Source organism: Ursus arctos, unplaced genomic scaffold, assembly GCF_023065955.2.
Source record: "Ursus arctos isolate Adak ecotype North America unplaced genomic scaffold, UrsArc2.0 scaffold_9, whole genome shotgun sequence".
Taxonomy (NCBI): domain Eukaryota; kingdom Metazoa; phylum Chordata; class Mammalia; order Carnivora; family Ursidae; genus Ursus; species Ursus arctos.
In genome coordinates this window covers 13040805-13065352 of record NW_026623111.1, presented here as the reverse complement: position 1 = coordinate 13065352, position 24548 = coordinate 13040805, and the positions used below count along the sequence as shown (strand labels likewise).

The following is a 24548-nucleotide window of genomic DNA, read 5'->3' as shown; positions in this document are numbered from 1 at the left end:
AGCCATTGAGAAAATCCTCAGACATTTGGAACTTTAAAGAATATTCCTAAATAATCTGTGGGACAAAAAATAAAATCACAGTGGAAATAAGAAACTATTTCAAAGTCAATGATAATAGGACATGTCAGAATTTGGGGGAGCTAACTAATGAAGGCAATTCAGAGCTTTAAATAGTTCTATTTTAAAAAGAAAGCTCTAACATCAATTATCTAAGTTTTCATCTTAAGAAATTAGAAAAGGATAAGGAAATTAAATCTGAAGAAATTGGAAGGAAAGGTAAGAACAGAACTCCATGACATAGAAAATAGGCTAAAAGAAAAAAATAAAGAAAATAAAAAATTAGTTCTAGAAAGTTATGTACTCACAGTAGGAATGATTAGGGAAAACAAGAAAGAGGAATGAAAGAGGGACATCCCTATAGATTCTATAGATATTAAAGGGATAATAAGTCAATTCTGTGAACAAACTTTTTATCAATGACTTCGCCAGAAAGAAAATTCCTTGAAAAACACAACTTACCAAATATGGCACTAGAAGAAACGGAAAACATAAATAACTCTATAACTACGACAAATTGAATGTTTAATTAAAACATTCTCTAGGGGCGCCTGGGTGGCGCAGTCGTTAGGCATCTGCCTTCGGCTCAGGGCGTGATCCTGGGGTCCTGGGATTGAGCCCCACATCGGGCTCCTCCGCTGGGAGCCTGCTTCTTCCTCTCCCACTTCCCCTGCTTGTGTTCCCTCTCTCACTGGCTGTCTCTGTTAAAAAAATAAATAAAATCTTTAAAAAAAAAATTCTCTAAAGGAGAACTCCAGTCCCAGTTGATGTCATCAGTGAATTTTATCAACTATTTTATTATATTTTATTTCGAAGATTTATTTATTTGAGAGAGAGAGAGAGAAAGCATAGCAGGGGTAGAAGCAAAGGAAGAGAGAGAGAATCCCGAGCAGACTCCCTGCTGAGTGCAGAGCCTGATGTGGGGCTCCATCCCAGGACCTTAAGATCATGACCTGAGCTGAAATCAGGAGTTGGATGCTTAACCGACTGAGTCACCCAGGCGCCCCTTATCAACTATTTTAAAGGAGAAATAATAGTAATCTTACACATGCTCTTTCAGAAAAAAGAGTGTAGAATCCCCCTCAATTTGTTTTATGAGATCAGCATAACTCATACTAAAATCTAATGAAGACATTTAAAAGAAAAGAAAATTACAAACGAACATTCTTCATGGATGCAAAATCCTGCACAAAATATTTGAAAATCAAATCAAAGGATATATAAAAAGGATAATACATCATGATCAAGTAGGATTTCTCCAGGAATGTGTGGTCGGTTTAACATGTGAGTAGCATTCATGTGAATTCACCACATTAAAAAATAAAGGGAAAAAGTAAATAATCACATCAGTAGATGCAGAAAAGCATTTGACAAAAGTTAACACCCTTTCATGATAAAAAGTCTGCAGTCCATGAATAGAAGGGAAGTTCTTCAACCTGAAAAAGATAATTTATAATAAACTACAGCAAACATACTTACTGGTGAAATGTTGAACACTTGCCTCCTAAGACTGGGAACAAGGCAAACATTCTGCTCTCACTACTTAACACTGTCCTGACCTGTCCTATAAAGCAAGAAAAAGAGCTACAAAGAGAAAAGAAGAGTACAAATGTCTTCACTTACAGACAGAATGATCATGATTGAAATACTCAATGTTGTTAAGATGTCAATCTACTCTAAATTGAACTATGGATTCAGTTGAATCCAAAACACAATCCTAACAGCCTTATTTGTAGAAAGAAATAAGCTGTTTTGAATATAGATGTGGAAAAGCAAAGGACCTAGAAAAAGAAAAAAAGAACCTTGAAGAGCAAAGTTGGAGGACCCAGGCTACCTGATTTCAAGACATTATGAAGCTGGAATAATACAGACTGTGTGGTATCGTTGTACAAATAGAGAAATCGACCAATGAAAAATAATGGAGTGTCCAGAAATAGACCTATGCAGGGATGTTAGATTCATTTTTGTTAAGAGTGCCAAGGCAAATCCATGGGGATAGGAAAAGTTTTTCAACAAATGGTGTTGGAACTGGATAAACATACGGAAAAAAAATTAACTTTGACCCTTACTTCACCCCATGTACAACCATTAACTCTAAATATATAATGTAAAACTATAAAGCATAGGAGGACTTCTTTTCAGTTTGGAGGTAAGCAGTAATTTTTTAGGACATGAAAGCACTAATTATCCAAGAAAAAAGTTGATAAATTGGTCTTCATCAAAATTAAAACTTCTGCTCATTAAAAAAATACTATTAAAATGAATAGACAAGTCACAGCCTGGGAGAAGTTATCCAGTCTGTATCCAGGGTATATAAAGAATTGCTATAAACCAATAATAGAAAAGACAAATATAGTTTTAAATGGGCTGAATGCTTAAACACACTCACAAAAAAAGAATGAATGGCACATAAGGACATGAATATGCACTTCCCAGCAGAGTCAACAGGGAAATGCAACTTAACATTACAGTGAGATACCACTTCGCGCCCCCCAGAATGGCTGTATTAAAAGTCCTAACGACACAAAATGTTGGCAATGATGTGGAGCAACTGAAACTCTTGTACACCGCTGCTGGGGGCGTAACATGGTGCGACCACCTCAGAAAACCATTTGATGGCTTTGTAAGAAGTTAAGCATACATTGGGGCACCTGGGTGGCACAGTCAGCTGTGTGTCTGACTCTTGGTTCTGGCTCAGGATGTGATCTCATCGTCACAAGATTGAGCCCTGTGCTGGGCTCCTCGCTCAGTGTGGAGTCAGCTTGAGTTTCTCTCTCCTTCTCTCTCTGCCCCTCCCCCCCAGTCCATGTGCTCTTAATCTGCCTCTCTCTCTCTTTCTAATAAATAAATAAATCTTGGAGCGCCTGGGTGGCTCAGTCGTTAAACGTCTGCCTTCAGCTCAGGGCGTGATCCTGGAGTCCTGGGATCCAGCCCCTCATTGGGCCCCCTGCTCTGCTGGGAGCCTGCTTCTTCCTCTCGCACTCCCCCTGCTTTTGTTCCCTCTCTTGTGGCTGTCTCTCTCTCTGTCAAATAAATAAATAAAATCTTTTAAATAAATAAATAAATAAATAAATAAATAAATAAAATCTTAAAAAAAAAAAGTTAAGCATACACACCTACCAACAATTCCCGTCCTAGGTATTTAAGCAAAAGAAATGGAAACATAGATCCACAAAAACCCTTGTACGGGGATATTTCTAGCAGCTTGAGTCATAATAGCCCAGAAATGTAAACAACTCAATGTGTCTCTTAGTAGGAAAATGGGTAAACAAATTGTGGTGTGTTCATGTCATGAAATACTACTCAGCCTCACTAAGTAGGACCCACTGACATACCCAACCACGTGGATCCATCCTGAAGACATTGCATGGAGCGAAGGAACCAGACACAGAAGACTGCGTACTGTATGATTCTGTGTGTGTGTAAAGCTGAGGATCAGGCAAAAGTAATTTGTGGGTATGGAAATCCAGACACTGGCTGCCTGTGGGTGGGCATTGGCAAGAGGGTGCAGGGGGAGTTCTGGGGAAACGAAAATGTTCAATTATTTTTAAAAGATTTTATTTATTTAAGAGAGAAAGTGCATGTGTGCAGGAGCTGGGGGAGTGGCAGGCAGAGGGAGAGGGAGAAGCAGACTCCCCACTGAGCATGGAGCCCCATGTGGGGCTCGATCCCAGGACCCTGAGACCCTGACCTGAGCCAAAAGCAGACCCTTAAGGAACTGAGCCACCCAGGTGCCCCAAAAATGTTCTATATTTTGAATGGGGTGTTGATGTTCTAGTTGTATGTATTTGTCAAAACTCATTGAATTGTAGGCTTAAGATCTGTGCATTTCACTATATATAAATTTTATATCAATAGATCCTTGCAAATATAATAGCTGAGCCCCAGGAGGAAGTCCAGCCTCCTCCCCAGGGGTCATCAGGGCGAGCTTACCTGATCCACACACCGACCCACCAGTGTGGCTTCTCACCCTTGCTGGAGGCCGCATCTCTGTCCATCACCCCTGACAGTCTCCTAATGCTTGGTTTGTCTCAGACCCAGGAGGGATCTGTTTGTTTCTCCTTAAAGATGTTTAGCACGTCCTTGAAAGCTTGAGGATTACCTAAAAGAAACAGAATGCAGAGAAAGCAACCTTCTCTCTTTGCTAAGTGTTCGATTAGTTCTTATAGAATTCTTACTATGTGCCAGACACGGCTTAAAGCATTTTTCAGATATTTACTCTATTAATCCTCACAACAATCCATGTCAAAGCTACCATTATTAATCCCATGTTACAGATGAGGAGACCCAGGCCAAGACAGTTTAAATCCCTCACCCAAGGTCACATAACTAGTAAGCAGTGGGGCTGGATTTGACCTGGAGGAATCTGGTTCTAGCTCGTGCTCTGAGCCACGCTGCTGTGCTGCTCCTGGCCTCCTGTCCTCCCTTTCAGGGGTTCCCGCTTTCTGTCTCTTCCTTAACCTCCCAGCCTGTGCCCGTGTTGTTGGGCCTCCCCACCTCTGCCAGGCCAGAGTCCCCCTTCTCATTGCAGGGCAATGATCAGGGCCCTCACACCCTAACCTCTGGTCCTTGGCCTGATGTCCTTGCTGGGGGAAGAAAACACCACTGACATTCCAGCAGTCTCTGCAGAGATGCCTACTGCGCGGTGTCCTTTTACATCGCTACACAGGAGAAATACTTAAAATCCCCATCTCAGCCAGTTCTATTTGAGTTTCTCAGCTGGTTCGAAAGTTCAGCATTAGGTAAGGGAAGGTCTCCTCCAAAGCCATCCATGAGCATCTGTCCTGGAACAAGAAACTACTGCAGCTTTAAACCAGCATCTTCTCGTTCGTGCCCTGTACGTAAAAGCCTGTGTGCGTCCTCCTGTGTATACCTGGGACAGGAGTCAAAGGCACGAGCCTGCTTTGAAAAGTGTCAAGTACTGTATTCAAGTAAAGCATTATTATTTCATTTTTTTCATCTGCAGGAAGAGTTGTGAAATTAGACCAGGGAGGCCTCGTTTTCAGAGTCCCCCATAAGTAACTCCAAGCTCTCAGTCATTCTAACAGCCAATCATCTTTTATTATGCACCCACTAAAACTGCTGGGCTCCAGCTGAATCCTGCTTGTATCCCAAGTAAAGCAATACTTAGAGCTGTATGTCAGGTCACTTTCTTAAATCCAAGGAAGATACTCCTCACCCCACTACTCCCTGCCATGGGAGCTCCCTTCTCTCAGCCTGAGACGGTGCTGTCACTGCCGGCCCCGGATCTTTTGTGATTTTGGCCTCTTTATCTTCAAAGGATGGAAGTGCCCCTCAAGGAGGGAGGCGGCCTGCAGCCTCCACTGAACTCTCTGCTGGAGGAGAAGACGCCCGAAATCCAGCGTCTCCAGGAGGAGTGGCAAAGCCAGAAGGCCAGACTGCAAGCCCAGGTAAGACAGCGTGGTGGGGAGGTGCCCTTGTGCTGGGTGGGACCTGCCTCCTCCTCCTCCTCCTCCTTCCAGACAACGTTGGAAATACATACAGAGCCTGATTCGTGTCCAGGCTGGGGAAGGCATTCCAGGTCAGCGCAAGGTGGGATTCTTAGTTCTATGTATTCATTCATTTACTCAGTACCTCCTGTGGCCCATGAGCACCTCCTATGAGCCAGGAACCTTCTAGACGCTTGGGATACATCAATGAACAAACCAAACCAAAGCCCTGCATTGCAGTGCTTATATTATATTATAGCAGAGGAAGTGGGAACAGATCCGAAATACTAGATGTAAGAAATAAGTAAAGCCCATAGTATATTAGAGGATGATCGGATTTCAGGAAAAAGAAAAAACAGAACAAGGTCAAAAGGATAGAGAGACCGGGTGATGGGGAGTGGGTGTAATGCTCAATGGGGTTGTCAGGGAAGGCTTTAGTGGTCCCCTCTTCACTGTGTCTTGGATGGCTTGCATCCCAGCCCACCTGCCCCTCTCACCGGGCGTTTGTGGCTCTAGCTGAGAAGCCCCCAGAAGACGGGCCATCCCCAGGTTTCTCAAGGTTACAGCCCTCCCCCTCAGAGTTCCCACAGATAGAGGAGGCTGGGTGGAGGAGATGTTCGGAGCACTTCTTTGCAAACCCCCCAGGAAGGGAAGGGGGAGGGGAGAGGGCGCAGCCTGAGGGCAGGATGCGGTGGGCCAGGTCTCGCAGATGCAGCAGGCTCTGGAGCACTGCGCCAGCAGCTACCGGGAGGACCTGCAGGAGCTCAAGCAACTCTCAGACCATGAAAGGGAGAAGCTGCGGCACGAGCTGCAGGAGACCATTCAGCAGAACCAGGCCATGAAAGCCCAGCTCGAGGCCTCCCATCAGCGAGCCCTGCGCGCGCTAGAGAAGGCCAAAAATCAAGAGCTCAAGGTAAGGGGGAGAATTATGAAGCCCACTGTTTACTGAGCCCTTGTCATGCAAGTGCCTGTCCTGCGCTAGACGGGGTGCCTCTGGTACATGATCTCTAATCCCCGCGTGAATTGTACGGGGTCATTATTATCACATTCCCTTTGTCCAAGGAGGAAAAGGCTCAGAGAGATTCAGTAACTTGCTCAGGGTCACACAGCTCGTAAGTGGCCATGGAAGGATTCGTGCTTAGCTCTGTTGGGCTTCTAGTACTGCTTCTCCCTATTTGCATGTGACCTTGATAACGTAAGAACAACGCTCTTTGTGAGTTGGGCAATGTTGTGCGTGGTGCATGCTGGGGCGTCAGACTCGGCTGGGAGATAAAAACAGGGCAGCTGGGAAAGCTGGGATGAGGTGGTCAGGTGCATGACAATGTGCAATCCACCAGGAACACATTTCATCCAACTCCTACCTTCTACTTTCCCAGAAGGCCTTCACTCCTGCTCTCTCAGGAGCTGGGGCTCCCAGTACGACTGTCACAGACAACACACTGTCTTGCTCGGTCATGGCCGTCTTCACACTGTAACTAATGACTTCCTTATAGATCAGATCTACCCGTGAACCTGCTTGGGGCCAAGAACCATCTGTGTTTGCTCAGACCCTAATCTTCTCCTAGCTCAGGATAGCTGCTTAGAAAAGGGTCTCACTGAATTACAGCCTCAAGTTTAATTTCCCCTTCTGTATACTGGGGATATTGATACCCGCCTCTTTGAGATGTCCACGAATAAATGGGGGGAAAATGGATTTCTGGCTTTAAGGTGGTGGAATAAAGGCTTTTGAATCCTTTCCTATTAGAAAACAGCCAGGAAACAATAAGGAAAACACAAAGCAGAAGCATACTTCTACTCCAGAGAAAGCAGGAGGCGTCTGTGCCCTTGAGCCACAATGCATGAGGACAGGACAGAAATGGGGAAATAGTATGTGGCCTTGCAGAGCAGAGAAGCTCGAACCAAAGTGCCTGCAGAGAGAGAAGGATGAGAAGCAAGCTGATTCCACCCCAGAGCTCAGAAAGGCTCAGGAATTAGAGGTAGCTGTTGTCACGGAGGCAAGAGTGAGATGAGAAATATGACTGACCTAGAATTTCAGATTCTCAGCTCAGCCAGCACAGGCAAGCAATTAGCTCTCCCTTATTTAAAGACAAGAGATGGTGGGGGGAGATTGATGGGTAAACTGAGCCAGAGAGACTCTGAATTAGGAAACATGATTCACAGAGGCTGGGATGAAGCTTGGGTCTGAGAACAGGTTCAGGTGAAAATCCGTGTACTGAGCTATTCGATGAACCACTGCCACCTCCATGCCGTCCCCAGAAGTGCATTCTCCTGCTCAGTTCCAGAAGGCAAGCGGCCAGACTTAGACCCCCTACGTAGGAGACTAGAGAACTTTGTCTGGGGAAAAAAACCATCCTAGAGAAAAGACCTATAGATTCTCACATTTTTGGGTTTCCAGTAAGATTGCTGGTTGGCCATCTGGTCACCCTCCAGAGGCGCCCACCACCCAATGGGCCCTCTTCCAAGTACCCCTCAGTGCTCCATCTTCAATATGAAAGCACAGCAAAAGATTACTAAACTTCTTAGGGAAACCTCTAACATGGAAGTTGGCATCCAAGATAACCGAGGGAGAAAGAACAGAGTCAGAAGAAATGGCTAATGCAGTCAGCAGAAAAAGAAAAAAGCTTCAATGAGGATTGATGACCTCAGAATTAAAAGATGATATTTGCATCTGTGAAAGAACAGCATGCTATTTGTAAAGGAAGGGCAATTAGAGTAAGGAAGAGCTCTTTAGATAAAAAATACGATTGTAGAAATTCTAAAAATTAGGAAATGTGTTGAAATATAAAAAATGAAGAAACCTTCCAGAAAACAAAAATAGGAAGACAGTGAAATGGGTGGTGGGAAAGAAGGAACAAGAAGTGTAGAGACACACCTGGGGGGCTCGTATCTAACAACTGGGAGTTCCGGAAAGAGATAATGGAGGGGGGGTGTTTTTGAAAGACCCCTACCAAGGCTCATCTTGAAATTTCAGGACACCAGGGAAACAGAAGGAATTCCAAAAGCTCCCAATGAGGAAAAGTGGTTCCAGACACAAAGTACTTGAATCAGAATGTCATGTGACATCTCAGGGGCAGCAACACAGGGTGCCAGAACCCAGTGCACAATTCTGAGAAATTCCATTAAAACTATTCACCGGTGTAAGAATTGAATACACATATAGACCGGCATAGGAAATATTAGGAAATTTGCCTCTGTTATCAATTTACTGCTTTTCACCTCCTAGTTCATTCTTCGGTGCCTGCCCCGCAGTAATGCCCCCCATTTCCTGAAGCATTTCTCCTTCGCGGGGAGCACAATGTTAAGCTTCGTCAGTAGAGGGCGCTGGAGGCACCTTGTAGGAGGAAAGAGGCTTCTCGTTCAGGTGGTTGTGTTTTTGCTTTGTCTCTGGCTTCAGTTGCGCGGTTGAACAGTGACATGGCTGTGTGAAGACATCTGGTGTTCCTCTGCCCCAGTAACCTCACAGTGACCCCACAACCCAGGCCCAGGCCCAGTGACTGCCTTCCTGTGACCCGCAGGGCTCACCCTGACTCTCCCCGGCGTCCTGCCCATTGGCCACTGTTGCCTGCAACCCAGGGATTTGTTTTCTGCAAGACTCCTGAGACAAATACCGTCGTCTGTCGTCTGCTCTGGCCCCTACACCCACCTGGGCGCCCCCATCCCCCCTGAGCATCTCCCACCTGTGGCTCATCTGTACTGTGGAGGGTTGTTCCTGCTCGACCAGTAACTGTGGGCCAACGCTGGTCTGGCCAGCCCAGTGATCATCTCCATCAGGGAGCTACCACCATACCTTCTCCGACAAGGTCTGGATCCCAAGCTGGGGAAGGGCTCACCCCTTCCAAGTTGTCCTCGTCTTGGGTACTCTCTCCCAGCCTCAGGACACCCTGGAGTTCTCTTTGCATCTCTAGAGTTACTCTCCTGTCATAGCTCAGTGATTTTTTGTATTGAGCTCCTACTTAAATTACTGTGTGGCTCTGCCTCCTATTGGACCAGACTGGTACGTCCTCCATGCCCTGTTCCTTAGGAAGTTCCTTGAAGAGTGCGCCACCTGAACAAGGGAGCAAGCCAAGGATGCGGAAATAGAAGGGATCTAGGATAGAGGAACCCAGGGTAGGAAAAGAAGGGAAAGGAGGGAGCCCAGCTATGCCGCTGGCCGAGACAACAGCTCAGTCCGGGCTGGAGCGGGAGGACTGAGGTCTCGGAAGAGCAGCTCAAGGGGAAAGAGAGCTGCTGCAGTCTCTGATCCATTTGTCCATGTGGAAAGTTGCGCTGAAAGTGTTTAACACACACACACACACACACACACACACACACAGATGTTTTACAAAGCTTTTAGATGTTGTAGGAAGACTTGGCCAAATAGTCAAAGAAAGCTAAGCAAAATTTTTTTTAAATGCAGCAAGTTATTAATGCAAGGAAAAACAAAAAGTTGTGCGGGTAAGCGTTAATCACTTTTGCTCAGGAGTGAACTATATGTACTATATATGAGGAATGGAAGGGAGAGAGTGTATGAGACCTAAAATCCTCATCTACCCAGATGAGAAGACAATTCTTAATCTCGAAAATAACCGAGACAGAGCAGAACAGAAATTCTAGCCTCTTAATGGTGGCAAACACCAGAAGAAACAACCAGAAGCGTTGTCAGTGGCTGCCTCCAGAAAACAGAGTGCAGAGAGAGGAAAAAGTGGGGCTCCGAAGTGCTGGTTTTCCTTTCTTTTAATACTATTCAGCCCTTTATACCATATGCATGCAGTGCCCTGATCAAAATATACAATAAGCTTTAAAAAAGTGAAAAAATAAATTAAATAATGCATGTGGACTATTTGGTGTTTAGCAGATATTCAAAAAATGTGAGTTCTCTTTCTTCTTTTATTCTCTTCAATCTTTTTCCAATTTGGCTTGTAATTCACAACAGCTCAGGATTGAGTTGAATTGCAGGACACTCCACTGGTGTCCAAGCAGTGCTTGTTGGTGTCAGGAACCCTCCCCACACACACACACGCCTCCGTTGTAATTGGTGTCATTACCTTTGAAGAGAGACAGGGTGAACACGGGCTTTTTAGGGGGCTTTAAAACAACCACAACAAAAGCAGAGTAAACCTCCATAGGTTTACTGGAGCGATTCACCAGGGATGCGTGTCTGGTCTGATGTAAACCCTGGGTGCTCAACTTTGCATAGTCCTCACTGCTAGGGGCTGCTGAGCGAGAAAGCAGCCAGTGCTGATCTGAACCCCGCGCTGTTCCCGGGGACAGAAGGGCGGGGTCACGGAGTGAGCGAGTTTGGCATCCTCTTCTGCAAAACCTTAACTCGGACCTCTGCATTCCCATTTCCCTTGGGATAAAATGTCACCAGCTGGAGCTCTCCGAGCCTTGCAGCAAATACGAGAGGAGGAAATATTGGAGAGTCTGAAAAGTAGGAGACTTCTCTTATTAAATAAACCCGGCGCCGTTTGACTGGGTTTCCCATGGGAGGAGTAAAACGGGTTCCCGTTTTAGGGAGCAGCAGAGCCAAAGGTGCAAGGAAGCATCTAAAGGTGCCACTGCACTCAGCTAGCTCCCTGGGGCTCGGGAGGGGGGGGCTCAGTGCTCTCCAACTGCAGCCTCTTGCCTTTGGGGAAACCCTATTTCTCATTGTTCCTGGAGGCTGCACAGGGAGTGGAGAGGGCTTGGTTGGGCCTGTCTTCAGTCAGCTCACATCCCTGCAGCTGGCTGGTAAAAAGAGGGAGAGAGATGATGCTTCCTGCCTCTTTCCCGCGTGACCTTGGGAAAATGAGTTCATCTCCCCCAGCCTCAATTTCCTCATCTAAAAGATGGGCTTGTGTCTCTTTAATTTATTTTTATTACTTCTTTATTTTATTTCATTGAGAGAGAGAGTGTGCATGCACACTGGGGGGGGGGGGAGGTCCAGAGAGAGAGGGGGAGAGGGAGAGAGAGAATCCTAAGCAGAATCCTACACACTGAGCACTGAGCCTGATGTGGGGTTTGATCTCACAACCCTGAGATCATGACCTGAGCAGAAATCAAGAGTCAGACACTTAACCCACTGAGCCACCCAGGCGCCCAAGAGGGGCTGGGTCTTAACTGGAACTCTCTGTTGCAAAGCCCCCCAGAAACTGTATTAGTTTCCTAATGCTGCCGCAACAACATATCACAAACTCAGTGGCTGGACGCATCACAGATTTATTACCCGACGGTTCCGGAAGTCAGAAGTCCTGAAGTCACGGTGTTGGCAGGACTGTGCTCCTTCTAAAAGAGCAAGGAATGGATCTGTTTTCTTGCCTTTTCCGGCTGCTAGAGGCTGCCTGCGTTCCTTGGCTCCTGGCCCTTTCCTGCGTCATCGTAGCCAACAGTGTAGCATGGAACAGCTTCGGATATCCCTCTCTCTTCCTCACCCTCTCCCCTAGCACCCTCCCTTTCCTCCCCCCCTCCACCGCACCTCTCCTCCCACTGGCTGCCCTGCCTCCCTCTTATAAGGACTTCTGTGACTACAGTGAGCCTGCTCAGATAATTTGGGATAATCTCCCCATTTCAGGATCCTTAACTTATTCATACCTGCAAAACTCCTTTTACCATGGAAAGTAACATAGTCACAGGTCCCACGGATTCCCACACGGACATCTTGGGGACCATTATTGTTTCGACCCCCAGAAACCAACTTGAGCTGGCTTAGGCAGTGAAGAGATTTCTATTAAAGTTTACACAGCTGCTCATAGAACCCACTTTGGGTGTTTGATATATAAGAGACCTTCAATAAATGAGTGTTGCATAAAAGAATGACTAAATGAAATAATCATAAATGAAGTAAGAAAAGTATAATAAATGAACCTAAGGGCAGAGACACAGCCAGTTTTGAGGACCAGACTAGACCAGAGACTGAAAAAAGCTGAAAGGACCCCTCCTTCTGTTGTTCCTGCTCTGCTCCTCACCGACAGCTTTCTCCACCTCTCCGGCCCTGGGGCAGGCGTAAGATGGTCACCTCACTCCTCCTGAGTGTGTTAAAACTGGAGCCGACCAGTTAGTGTCTGTCTGTCTGTCTCTTTCTTGCTCTCTTTCTCCCTGGCCTCCTAACACCAAATTCCCAATGACTGGCTCAGCTTGGAACACGTGTCCAATCAGCTATGGATTGGGGTTAGGTTCACATGGTACAAAATGGCTGCTGTGGCCAAGCCATCACCATCATCTCAGGTCATTTTTTTTTTTTTTTTTTTGAATCAGGTCATTCTTAGTAGCCTGATAAGCCCTCCACCGAGGAGTGGTGAGTGTTCAGTGGGCCCTGGTGCAAAGGAGGAACTTGGCAGAGGTGACAGGTCTCCCCTCTGTGCCCACTTTCTCCCACTTTCACCCACAGGCCACAGAAGAGCGCTTGAAGAAGGAATCCAGCCACAGCCTCCAGATCCAGCACCAGGCACACCGGCTGGAGCTCCAGGCCTTGGAAGAAAAGGCCCGGCAGGAGCTCCAGGGGGAGCTCGAGAGGCTGCAGGCTCGGCAGGCTCTCCTGTTAGGTATACAGCCAGCCGCCCCTGGGAGGGCCTAGCTACCCGGCAGGGCCCACACGTGGAGAGCAGGGGCGAGATGCGGCCCACGGGTCTGGAGGCACACAGGCCGGGGTGACTATCCTGGCTCTGCCACGGACTAGCTGGGAGACCTGGGGTGGCGATGGGGGGTCACTGTCAGTCTCAGTTTCCTTTCCTAGAAAATGGAGTCACCATTGTCCCTACCTCCTCGGGGCGGTGTGTGGATGTGAAGAGGTAGTAAACGGAAAGTGCCTAGCATGTGACAGGCCTGGTGACTGTAGACTGTAGCACAGGGCTTCAGCTATCCGAAAGCAGGGGGTCCTATGAAACATTTCCTAAGGCAAAATGGCGAAAAGCGAAGAAGCGACTACCATTAACTTAAATGAAGCACTTTTGATTGTCCCCAGACCCAAAAGTCACGTCTCTCAGGCTTTCCTGATGCCACAGGCCACATCTGGCGAGCGGATGCACACAGCAGCTGGAGATGAAGCCCAGATGCTCAGGGACCCAGCGCAGGGCTCTGGCGCGGCGCCCGGAGAGGCTGGGTGTGATTCCCCGGGAAGGCGCTAGGGGGCGCACTCTCGCGGCCGGGGTGCGCGCTGCCTCTGGACCGCTCGCTGCAAAGGCAGCCAAGAACGCTGTTTCCCCTTTTCGCCTTTTTACGTAGAAATGAAAGTCTTCGGATTTCCCTAGGTTAGGGAAAATAGGTTCTAATGTAGGTCTTTTTTAAGAGCAAAGCGGTGTAAGGCGAACTTCCAAAAAGCGGAGACATCTATGTTATCATCATTATTAAATATAAGCCAGATCTCTGAGGCTTCGGGAGATGTTCATGGCATTGCCTCAACCTCTCGTTTCCATTCTGAAGATTTCGGCAAATCTGGGGGACTTACGCCTCCAGGCTCCTGCACTTTCCTCGGCTTCCTTTGCCTGCTCCCACGTCATTCTCAGCAGAGACTCACCCCCTCTTCAGATATCCAAAACCAGTCATACAGAGCATTCTGGAAGCTACCAGAAGCAGCAAAGATCTCCAGAGCCAAATTGTTTGGGCTTGAAGTCCAGCTCCAACATTCACAAGTTGCCTGATTTTGGGCAAGTTATTAATTGCTCTGTGCCTCACTTGCTCATCTGTAAAATGGGAACACTAACAGCATCCACGCGGTGCAGCAAATGCTATGTAGATGTTCACTCTTACCATTACTGACTAGTCCCGCATTGCTTGGTTGACCCTAGAAGCCTCTTCCTGTTTTTGTAGATCATCCTTTCCCTCATTTTCTCCTTTATTCTCCTCTTCCGTCTCACTCTTAAGAGCAAGAAAAATGCCTCTCCTTATTTCATGCCTGGCATTAAAGACCATGTTGGCCTTATTAAATATTTTTTCCCAAACCCAGATGGGGTTCTTCTTAAGAGAATTTTGGGAAAGAGCATTTTCTTTACCTCTGTGAGTGAGTACGATCGACCTGCTGCTTGGTTGTGCTTTCATTAGACAGCATGTCCTGCAGACTGTACGTCAGCACGTCAGCTAGTCAGCACATCGGCTCTGCCCATTTCTGGAGGAAGTGACATGGGGAGCAGGCAGGAGAGACTGAAGGAGTCCCATGGATTCCCCAGTTTCCAGGTGGGAAATGCTAAAGTTGGCATCATCTAAAGAAGACGGATTACACAACATAAAACCCAGGCTGTGCTATGTCTCATACAAGACAAGATTCAGGTCACACTGAACAGCCTTGGTGACTCCAGCACCCAAGAGCAGCTGTCCCTACTGCCACTTCCCTGGCTCCTCTGATCCCACAGAAGCCTGGTCCTCTCCTGGACAAAAGATGCAGGAGAGAGCCTGGGTACATGCTGGGATTCTCAACACAGTCCCAGGAAGAAGGGGCTCTGTGAACTCTGTAATGATGATAGCAAGTTGTTGGCTCTGTGGGTTGTATTGGGGGGGGAGCAATTCAATTAGACATTCCCGGTCCCAATTACTGTGATTCCACTGTCCGTGTGAGACACGCTTGACCTGCAGTGTAGGTTAGTGTGTGACAGGCAGGGAGTGTCCATGAGATTACCTGATCCACTGGAGTGGGGGCCATGCTGGATGGATAGGTGGGTGGGTAGAAGGGTGGAGGGGCAGGTATGGATGTGTGGATGGATGGATGGATGGATGGGTGGATGGATGGATGGATGGATGAGATGGATGGGTGGATGGATGGATGGATGGGCAGGTGAGTGTGTAGAGAGGTGGAGTGGATGGACAGACGGATGGGGGGAGGGAGGGAGGGAGGGAGGGAGGGAGGGAGGGAGAAGAGGAGGGAAGGGAATGTATGACAGAAGAGAGAAGGGTAATAAATGAACCCACTCTAATTATGCTTTGCTAAAGGGTTTTATTGCACATATTTTTGTGATAAAAGATTTCAAAACATTGAGTTGGGTTTGGACTTTTTAAAGAAAATAGGCTATAGAAATCACTAATTAAAACCCTAGTGGGGAGGAAAGATAACCAAGTAAATTTTTCAACATATCATCAGAATAATTAAGCTTTGCTGTGTTTAATATACTGTAACTTTCAGAGAAGCTTAGTAAGTTTATGGGAAATCTCTTGCAAAGGATACACTTCTACAATATCATTAATTTCCACTCTAAACATCACTTGCTTATTTTACAAATATATGTTGAGCACTTGCTCTGTACTAAGGCCTCTACGGGGTATCTCATGGCTTACGGAATTATTGGAACAATGTTTAAAAAATAATTTGCAATAATTAAAATGGAGTCTCAAAAAGTCTCTAACAGAAAAGTAAAGTATCAAATTTACTAGCACTTGAAAATGATCTTGTCTTTGAAAATAGCTCTTCCCTCTCCAGAGTCCCTCAGGCAGGAGCTGTCGGAGCAGCGAGCGGCCTGCTCGGAGCACCAGAAGGACCTGGAAGCACTGCGGACGGAGCTAAGGACTCTGAGCAGCTTGGGCAGGCGGCAGGCGGTTGCCCAGTGTCCAGGGGACAGTGAGGACCACGCTGTCACCGCGGAGGTCAGCGCCCCCATTCTGCCCACACCACATGCCTCTTGGAGCAGCCTCAAGGCTGCAGGGAGAAAGTCATAAAAGAGGGGCCCCAGGTGCCCATGATTCCCTTCTGAAACGGGGAAGACCCTTCTTCCACAGTCCTGGGGATATTGGATGGGCCTGTAGGCTCCCATTTTGAAAAGCAAAAAACAAGTTTTAAGTGCTGCGTGTTATTTTAAATTTAAATACAACAGCATGTCAGAGCATCATTGCCAGATGGGCCCTAGAATCAGCCAGTCAGGGTTTTCTCTGCAGAGAGTGCCTCAGAACGCCTCCCCAGACAGGCTCCCTGCCTAGACCTCCCTGTTCCCATCAGTGGGAGCTGCCTTTTTGTCACCGAGGTTCAATAACAGCTCTCCTTGGACTTCCTAGTCAGACTCGGCCCCTCAGCCCCTTCCTTGTACAGCCACATTGCCACCTGGCCAGGAGTGCAGTGACCTCCTACCAGCCCAGACTCTCTCCCCCACAGCCCACCTTGTACCATATGGTGTCAGGTGTGCATCTGTATAAAGGCTTCAGTGACCCCCTCCTGCTATCAGAACGACCTCCAGGTGCCCGGCCATGAAAGGGGAGGCTGCACTTTGTACCTTCAACCATACCCCCCTCTGCTCTAAACGTGGGCCCTGCGTCCTGCTCCTGGGCCTTCGCGTATGTCCACTCCCTGCTTGGGATGCCTTCCTCCCTCTGGCCACCAGGTGCCTGCCCTCACCTTCACCTCATTGGAGGGAAGCCCCGAACTCTGGGAGGAACAGCAAGATCTCAGAGGAAAACCCACACAGAGAGGAAATGTGGGGGTATTAGCAAGGAGGAACCGCCCCAGGCAGCAGGACAGAAGAGGGGAGGGAAGGGTCCTCAATATAAGGATGCATCTTTACCTTGGCCCCCACTGCAGGTAAGTGGTATCCCACCTGTTGGGATCTTCCAAGGAGGGCTGTGAAATAATTCTCTTTGTCCTCTCAAGAAAGACGGGGATGCATTAATTCATCAGGCTCTCCCATTAGTCAAGGGTGGCCCTGCAGGACCTTACCCAAGCTCTCCCAGGCTATACGTATCTGAGTGCCAGGCGCCCATGTGCCCATGGGTGTCACGCACATGCCAGCCCCAGGGCAGGAAGCACGAGGTGTAAGGCGTGGGCCGCAGATGTGCCAAGCTGCTCAGTCCTCGTGTGGAATGAGCAAATGCAGAAACCTTCAGGCATGTTTGAGTGGCCTTGAAAACCGCGGCATTCACCAAGCAGGGGTTAACACCCCATTTAATTTGGACATAGATGGAATTTCTAGCTGAACCACTGGCGTTCATGCGTCATTTCATGTAGCAAGCATTTATTTGGCACCTACTGGATGCCAGCCACTGCGCCAGGTGCCACAGGACTGGAAAACTGGAGGGGAATTGGTGCCTTCGCGGAACAGCTCCCAGGCTAGTGGGGGAAACCAGCATTACACAGAGGAGCGCGGCCGGGATTCGGATTCGGATTCGGTGATGGCAGAGAAGAGAAAGCGGATCGCTTCTTCCCCGAAGCAGTGCTGTTCAGGTGGGGAGGGCACTCCGGTTAGAGAGAAGGCAAGGAAGCCTGAAAAACGGGCGGAGTGTTTGGCCGGTTATGATTTAAGCCATGTTCTTGGCTCGCCGACGTTGTCCAGCTTCGCGAGGGCCGGATGTGGCCGCTCTCAAAGCGGGAAAACCTGGAGCCCGGCCGTGACTCCTGAATCCGGAGCAGGAGGCTGGCCGGAGCACCGGTCCCCGGCTTTGCGCGGCACGTCTGGGGCCCTCTGCGCCTCTTCCGCCTTGGCGCCCCCTGAAAACACCTCTCCTGGGTCCTTCCTCCCCAGGATGGGGGCGGCCCGGGCCAGGCCGGCTCCCCGAAGGGCGCCGCGGAGCCGGGTCCGAGCGAGGCGTGCGGCCTCCGGGAGGAGAACTCTCAGCTCAAGGACGCTGTGCAGCGGCTGCGGGCCGAGGTGGAACAGCACCAGCAGGAGGCGCTGCAGCTCCGCGATCAGCGCAGGTGGGTCTCCGGGCCGCCGAGCGCCCCGCCCGCCCTCACTCCCTCCACGGCTGCTCAGTGAGCCTCTGAGATCTAACAGCCCCCCATCCCCCCGCCATCTCCCCAAAGGAAAGACTCCGTAATGCTAGCACTTCGCTGGTGTTACTGCAGATGCATGAAAAGTACTAGTGCTCTAGTCTCCACACTGCAGGGGATTTCCCCCGGAATAGAAGAGGGAACCCTGTTTCCCTACAAATCAAGGAATATATGGAATCAGGCCTAACCATACCAAAAGCATCTTCAAAACCAGCCTTGGGGAGACAGGGCGATGGAATTGTTCCAACAGTGCTGGGTGCTCTTTAACTAGCTGTGGGCGCTCCTGGAGTCAGCGAACTCCTCCAACACGCGCCATCGTCTGCGTCTGCGAGTAGAGGTAAGACCACGAGCTCTCAGGGCCGTCGTGGAATGCAGGAAATGTTAGCAAGATTTTGCACCAGCCCTCGCCTGGAGGAAGCCCTTGGTAAACAGAGGTGGTTACTGTTATTACCTAATCCAAGCTGGATAGCTCATTATTAGCCCTCAATTCACAGCTCTTTTACCCCTTTGCTGGAAAGCTTATAACTACAAATGGAGTGCTGGGGTAGGAGGTGCTGAGAAGGGGTCCCACAAGCAGGGTTTATCCTGGACCCCACAACTCAGAGAGCTCAGGTCTTCTTCCCAGTGTCCTGACCTCACAATCGTATAACCATTCCCCCAGCCGCCCAGCAGAGGGTAGAGAATCCCCAGGGCCCACGAGGTTCAGTCCCAGGGCCCCGGGCAAGCCCAGCTGAGCTTCCACCCACCCGCAGGCTGCTGGAGGAGGATCAGCAAGGCCCCCAGGCCCGGGAGGTGGAGAAGCTACGCCAGGAACACCGGAAGGAGATGCAGGCCATGGTGGCAGATTTCAGCAGTGCTCAAGCCCGGCTCCAGGCCCGACTGGCTGCCCTGGAAACTGAGTAAGTGAGGCCTGGGGCCCCAGGTTAGGAGGGGCTAGTCGATGTGCATTTAATTAGGGTAACTGGCTCATCCCAGTGTACCTGGGACTCTCCCAGTTCTGAAACTACACGTCCCAAGTTCCAAGAAGCACCTCAGTCCTGGGCACATGGGGAGAGTTGGTCACCCATCCCTGTGTGAGCCTGCATTCTCTGTGTGCCGGGCACTGGGAATCTGTGAGGAATGAGCACAATGTGAGCTTGGTTTGACCTTCACACTGGGAAGAAATCAGAAGGATTAAGGCTACTTTTTAAATGAACATTGGCCCCCTTCTCACATGCCTCATGTCACTGAATCTTCACAGCAGTCCTTCAGGGTGGAAACTGTTCCTCCCCCGGACAGATAAAGGAACCGAGGGGCCTCATGCATGTTTGCATGCATTCACTGATTTGTTCAACAGATGTTTATTAACAGCCTACTGTATGCCCTGCCCTGTTTTAGGCTCTGGAGTTACAGATGGGAACTAAACAAAAACTATGCTCTCAGAGCTCACAAATTCTAGATGGGGATTCAGACAAGAGAGAAGCAAATAAATGTTTGACTTCATAGCAGGTCGTGAAAGTGCTAGAAGAAAAACAGGATCTGTGTCTAGGGAGTGGCAAGGGTGGGCCAGGAAGGCCTCGCTAGGGAGGTAACACTTAAGCACAAGCTGGTGGAGGAATGAGAGAGCCATCTGGAGGAAGAGCATTCCCAGCAGAGACAGCAGCAAGTGCAATGGCCCTGGGGCCTGCGTCACATGACTGAACAGCCAGGAATAAGTGAGAGGGGGAGTGGTAGGAACTGAGGTTGGTGGGGTAGCTGGGAGGGATGAAAGAGACCCTGCACTAAACAGGAAGGAGTTTGGATGTGTTCACCGCGCACTGGGAAGCCACTGAAAGGCTTTGAGCAGGAGTGACATAGTCTGATTTATCTTTTAACGGGGTCAGTCTGGCTGCTGAGAGAAGAGACGGGGGTGGGGGTGGTTCAGAATTAGCAGCAGGGAGACCATTTAGAAGGCGACAGGTGAAGCCACTTGCCTAAGGTCAAGCAGCACTGAGTGAATCTAAGTGTCACCTGTCTGACTCTTTAAAAAATGTTCTCCACTGTCTCCAATACAAAGCAAATCATCCAAAATCCAGAGTGGAAGGTTTTATGGGCCACCATCTAATGGACACTTACCACATGCCAGGCTCCCATTATCTCACTGAATCCTCACAACCACCCGGTTTCAGGCCCATTTTAAAGAAGAGGGAACCGAAGGTCACAGGGAAAGACTATGGCCAAAGTCACATAACTAGAAAAAGGGACAGTAGGGATTAGATAGCAAGTCATCTCATCCCAAAGTCCTGGCCTCTTATCAGCTACGGTCCATAGGTCACGTGCAGCCCTAACCCTCCCCCCACCATGCGGAGAGTTATTTTTCTCCAGCTTCATGTTGACAGGGCTGGGAATACCAGCTGCCCCGCTGCTCGGCCTGAGAACCGCGCATGCTGCGCTCCGTATCGGCCAGCAGATGGCGCCAGAGCCACGTCGGCATTAGCCTAACCGCGGTGGCGGCGGCGGTGGTTGCGGCGGCAGAGGTGGGGGGGGGGGACATTTTTCTGCCAAGGCCTTTGCCAGTGACAACCCTGGTTCTTGACGCTTCACTGAGGAGAGCGTGTGTATCACACACAGGCCTTTGGTTCCTTGGCCCCGCAGCCTCGGGGAAAGTGGCAAAGGTCAGACTGGGAGTTGGGGTCCTGGACTCCACCAGGAGCTCTGCAGCCAACTCAGTGGGTGGCCCCTGGTAAGGTCCCAGGGCCTCGGTTTCCCCTTTCGTGAACAGAGTTTAGCTAGCCAGGCTAAGCTCATAGCAGCGTTCCCACCACATCCACCTGCTTGTTGTTGGGTAATGACGGTAAGGAGATTAACTGCATGCCTGCTCCAAACAGACTGAAAGATTCCGGAGAGAAGCCCGGGAAGGGGGTGTCCCGGCCAGAGGACGTTCAGCTCATCGGCCGTCTGCAGACCCGCCTGAAGGAGAGAGAGGAGATCATCAAGCAGCTCATGGTGAGGCTGTCAGGGCCACCAGGGGGCCCTAGAGTTCCTTCCCGAGGGCCATTGACTTTGCACCTGGCACTGCTCTGGGTACCTACAATTTTAATCCTGATAACCCTAAAACCACCTCCAAAAGATCTTTGATTCCTTTTGTCTATTATCTAAAAACGAAACAAAACACAAAAACACATACTCACTAAAAAAATTAATACAGGAACATAGAGGCAAAAAAAGCACTCAAGTCCCACAGCATCTACCCGATGTTGATTAGTTACTATTTTTTTTTTAACCTACAGAATTGGGGAAATCTAGCATGGCTTGCCTTCTGTTCGAATTTTAGTAAATCAGTCAAGCCAATTATTGTTTATTGATCTTCCTTTTGCAAAGATGACGACCTGCTCTGCAGTTAGCAAGCCACCCCCGGACTCCTTAGAGTAGTTTTCTCCCTCTGGTTCTGTATCCGACAGCCACCAAAGCCTGAGGCCGTTTCTTTGCAACGCCCCTCCCTTCATCCACTCCTGCCCGTTCTCGCAGTCCACCCACCTCACATCCGTGTCTCCCGATCCTTCATCCATTGCTTTGGGCATTAACCCAGCCTCCCCGCGCTCACTGGTCTGGTTGAAAGCTGTCTGTATCCCCCAGCTGAACTGGCCGGGACTGCTTCTCCTGGCTTACATTCAGCCCTGGAGACAGTGGGTCTCGACTCACTCCTGGCAGTGTAGCCCACCATGGGAGGGCTAGTTAGCCACATGGGCAGTCCAGCCACCTGCCCCCACCACGTCTCTGCCTCCACCACTTTAGTCCAAGCCCCTCTCACACACAGTGGAGAACCACTGGTCTCCCCGCTCACTTGAACCTTGCCCACTTGCCAACCTCACATGAACCAGAGCCATCTTAGAAAAATATGTCAGATGACAGCACAGCTCTGTTCGGCACCTCCCATGGCCTCCCATCTTTCCAAGTAAAATCCAGTTTTACGGTGGCCTCAGGTCCTCCCACAAATACAGCCATGCCTCTCAGCTCTCACTCCTATTCTCATCCCTGCCCCAGCCAGTTTCATGTCAGTACACTGATGAGACAATCAGGAAAATTTCACCACCAACTGAACGTTAGACACTAAGGAATAGCTTGTTTGCTAAATGTGACAGAAGTATTGTGATTAGGGTTTTTTTTTTTTAAGAGCCCTTATCTCTTAGAGATACATATTGATGTTTTTACAGATGAAATTATACAATGACTGGGATTTGCTTTAAAAATAATACAGCAGGTAAGAGAAAAGTAGACAAGGGCACACATAAACAAGGTTGGCCATATAGTGATGGTACCTGGGGTTTTCTTTCTTTGTCTTAATTATTGATGTTCTGCGGTAGACTTTTCAGATATCAGAGTACCTGGATCTCTAACTTCCCTGAGGGGCTTCAAGTAAGCTTGCAATTTCCTACACAAGAGAAGCTGGGGACTCCAAGACCACAGGAGTAAAGGCGCTTCCTCAAAGCTTCAGTGGACGGCAGCTTGACCCCCACTGATACCCCCCCCCCCGGGCTTTCCTTCGCGCTGTGATCTGCCCTCACACAGCCATCTTCCTTCAGGTCAAACTCAACGCTGTACGGTTAGACCCATGTAGACTCAGTTGCATTGTTTTTCCAGGAGGAGAGAAGATTTCACTATGCAGCCTTCCCCAGCGCCATGTCCCATCGGAACCGGTCCTTCTCTTTCAATCCTCACCCAGGATATTTGACCCCTTCCATGAAGGTAAAGTGGTTTCCTGGTGTCAAGCATTACACAGTTCTGCTGGTTTCGTTTTCCTAGAGGCAACTGCAGCTTCATTGTCAGTGGGCTGGCATACATTCAGAGGGATATCCCCTGAAAACAAGACTCACAGGAAATCGCTCAAATTAGTAACAAACAGTATTTATATCTGGCTAGGCAGATTATGTGTACTTACAATTTTTGTGGGTTTTTATATTCTTCAAATTTCCTATAAGCAAACATGTCACTATTAATAATGGTTATATCTGGGTGACAGGAAGGAGAGTAAAGAGCAGGAACCTTCCACTTCCTAACTTTTTATCCCTGTATGTATTTTTGGAATTTGTTATAATGAAAATATTCACATCCAAATCTCTCATCTGCTGTCACAAAATCCTAAAAGCGCTAAAAAAATTTTAATAGTTCGAAGGACAGTACACCTAACCTAACCTGAACTGATGTGAGCTCATTTATAATTTTTATGTATGCCTCTCAGTGCAACAAGGTCCGTTTCACTTCAGAAATACTAACGCATGTGAGGACAATGGGCCCAGCTTGTGCTGGGGGTTCTGGATGGCCTTTCTAAGTCTAAAAAAATTTTTTTGAATTACAAAACACATCTATCCCCAGAAGTTTTAGATAAAAAATTGTAAACCTATGTGCTTTTTAAAACATAAAGTAGACTGGAGGAAAAAAAATGCTTTAAAAAATAGCATGTAAGCATATAAATAAAATTATCGCCTCCTCTCCCATATAGTTTTGGCTGGGTGGGCGTCTTTGGGGTGGCGCTAACAGCCTTCCTTTTAATACAAACAGAAAAAGAAGATGGAGGAAGTGCCCAGCCGAGTGGTCAGTGTGCCAAACCTCGCCTCTTACGCAAAGAACTTTCTGAGTGGCGACCTGAGCTCCAGGATCAACGCCCCTCCAATAACTAAATCACCCAGCTTGGACCCAAGCCCCAGCTGTGGCCAGCCTTACAAACCCACGCAGTCTCTAGATGTGAAAACTGCCACAAGGTGGGGGAGGAAGCTGTGATTTCCATTTTCCATCGATGGGAGGGGAATTTGGATTTCTTTCTGGCACCTTAGATACCCAGCATATGGGCAGATAAAAAGAATAGCAAAACCCTGCCTTGCACAAATTACAATCCAGCCAAATGGGAAGGTCGTGTAAGAGGAAGGAAGTATGTCATTCTTTAGAAGCGGTACTATTCTTGGTACTAAAGTCCAAAAAGACTTTTTCCGTGGATGATTAGATAAGGAACACGCAGTCACTTAGCCGGCCTTGTCACTGTGGGTAACTCTCATCATCCGTCCCTGAGGTCTGGATTCAAATTCTGGTCCTTCTTGTTCTCAGCTAGGTGGCCTTGGGCAGAGTACTTGACCTCTCTGGGTCCCCATTTCCTCACCTCTAAAATGAATACAGTATAGCATCTCCCTCATCAGACTGACGCAGAACTAAAGGAATGAATCCGTGGGACATGCTTAGCACAGGACCTGGTCCAGAAGCATTCCGTAGATTTCCACTATGATTATTACGATTATTTCTCAAGACTTATTGGGTCATCTTGAAGCTGTAAGACCTCTTAATTTGTGGGTTTGGTAGCTCATGCATGATCTCAGATACCATCTTCCTTTCCCAGGAACCCTTGCAACATGTTTCTCTTTCAGGAATGTGAGTTTTCCTTTTCTTAGTTCCCCCTCCTA

At 48.4% G+C, this 24548-nt stretch overlaps 1 protein-coding gene across 1 annotated transcript in view; it reads left to right on the top strand.

Annotated features, from left to right (window-relative positions):
• The window catches only part of FAM184B (family with sequence similarity 184 member B), a 136740-nt gene that overhangs the window by 110123 nt on the left and 2069 nt on the right, over window positions 1–24548 (top strand). The window contains exons 9-17 of the mRNA XM_026514504.4: window positions 5339–5468; window positions 6208–6420; window positions 12853–13006; window positions 15868–16031; window positions 17894–18066; window positions 18894–19040; window positions 20988–21105; window positions 22741–22845; window positions 23659–23858. Of these exons, the coding sequence (XP_026370289.2) occupies window positions 5339–5468; window positions 6208–6420; window positions 12853–13006; window positions 15868–16031; window positions 17894–18066; window positions 18894–19040; window positions 20988–21105; window positions 22741–22845; window positions 23659–23858 (1404 nt within the window). The remainder of the gene's footprint in view (window positions 1–5338; window positions 5469–6207; window positions 6421–12852; window positions 13007–15867; window positions 16032–17893; window positions 18067–18893; window positions 19041–20987; window positions 21106–22740; window positions 22846–23658; window positions 23859–24548) is intronic.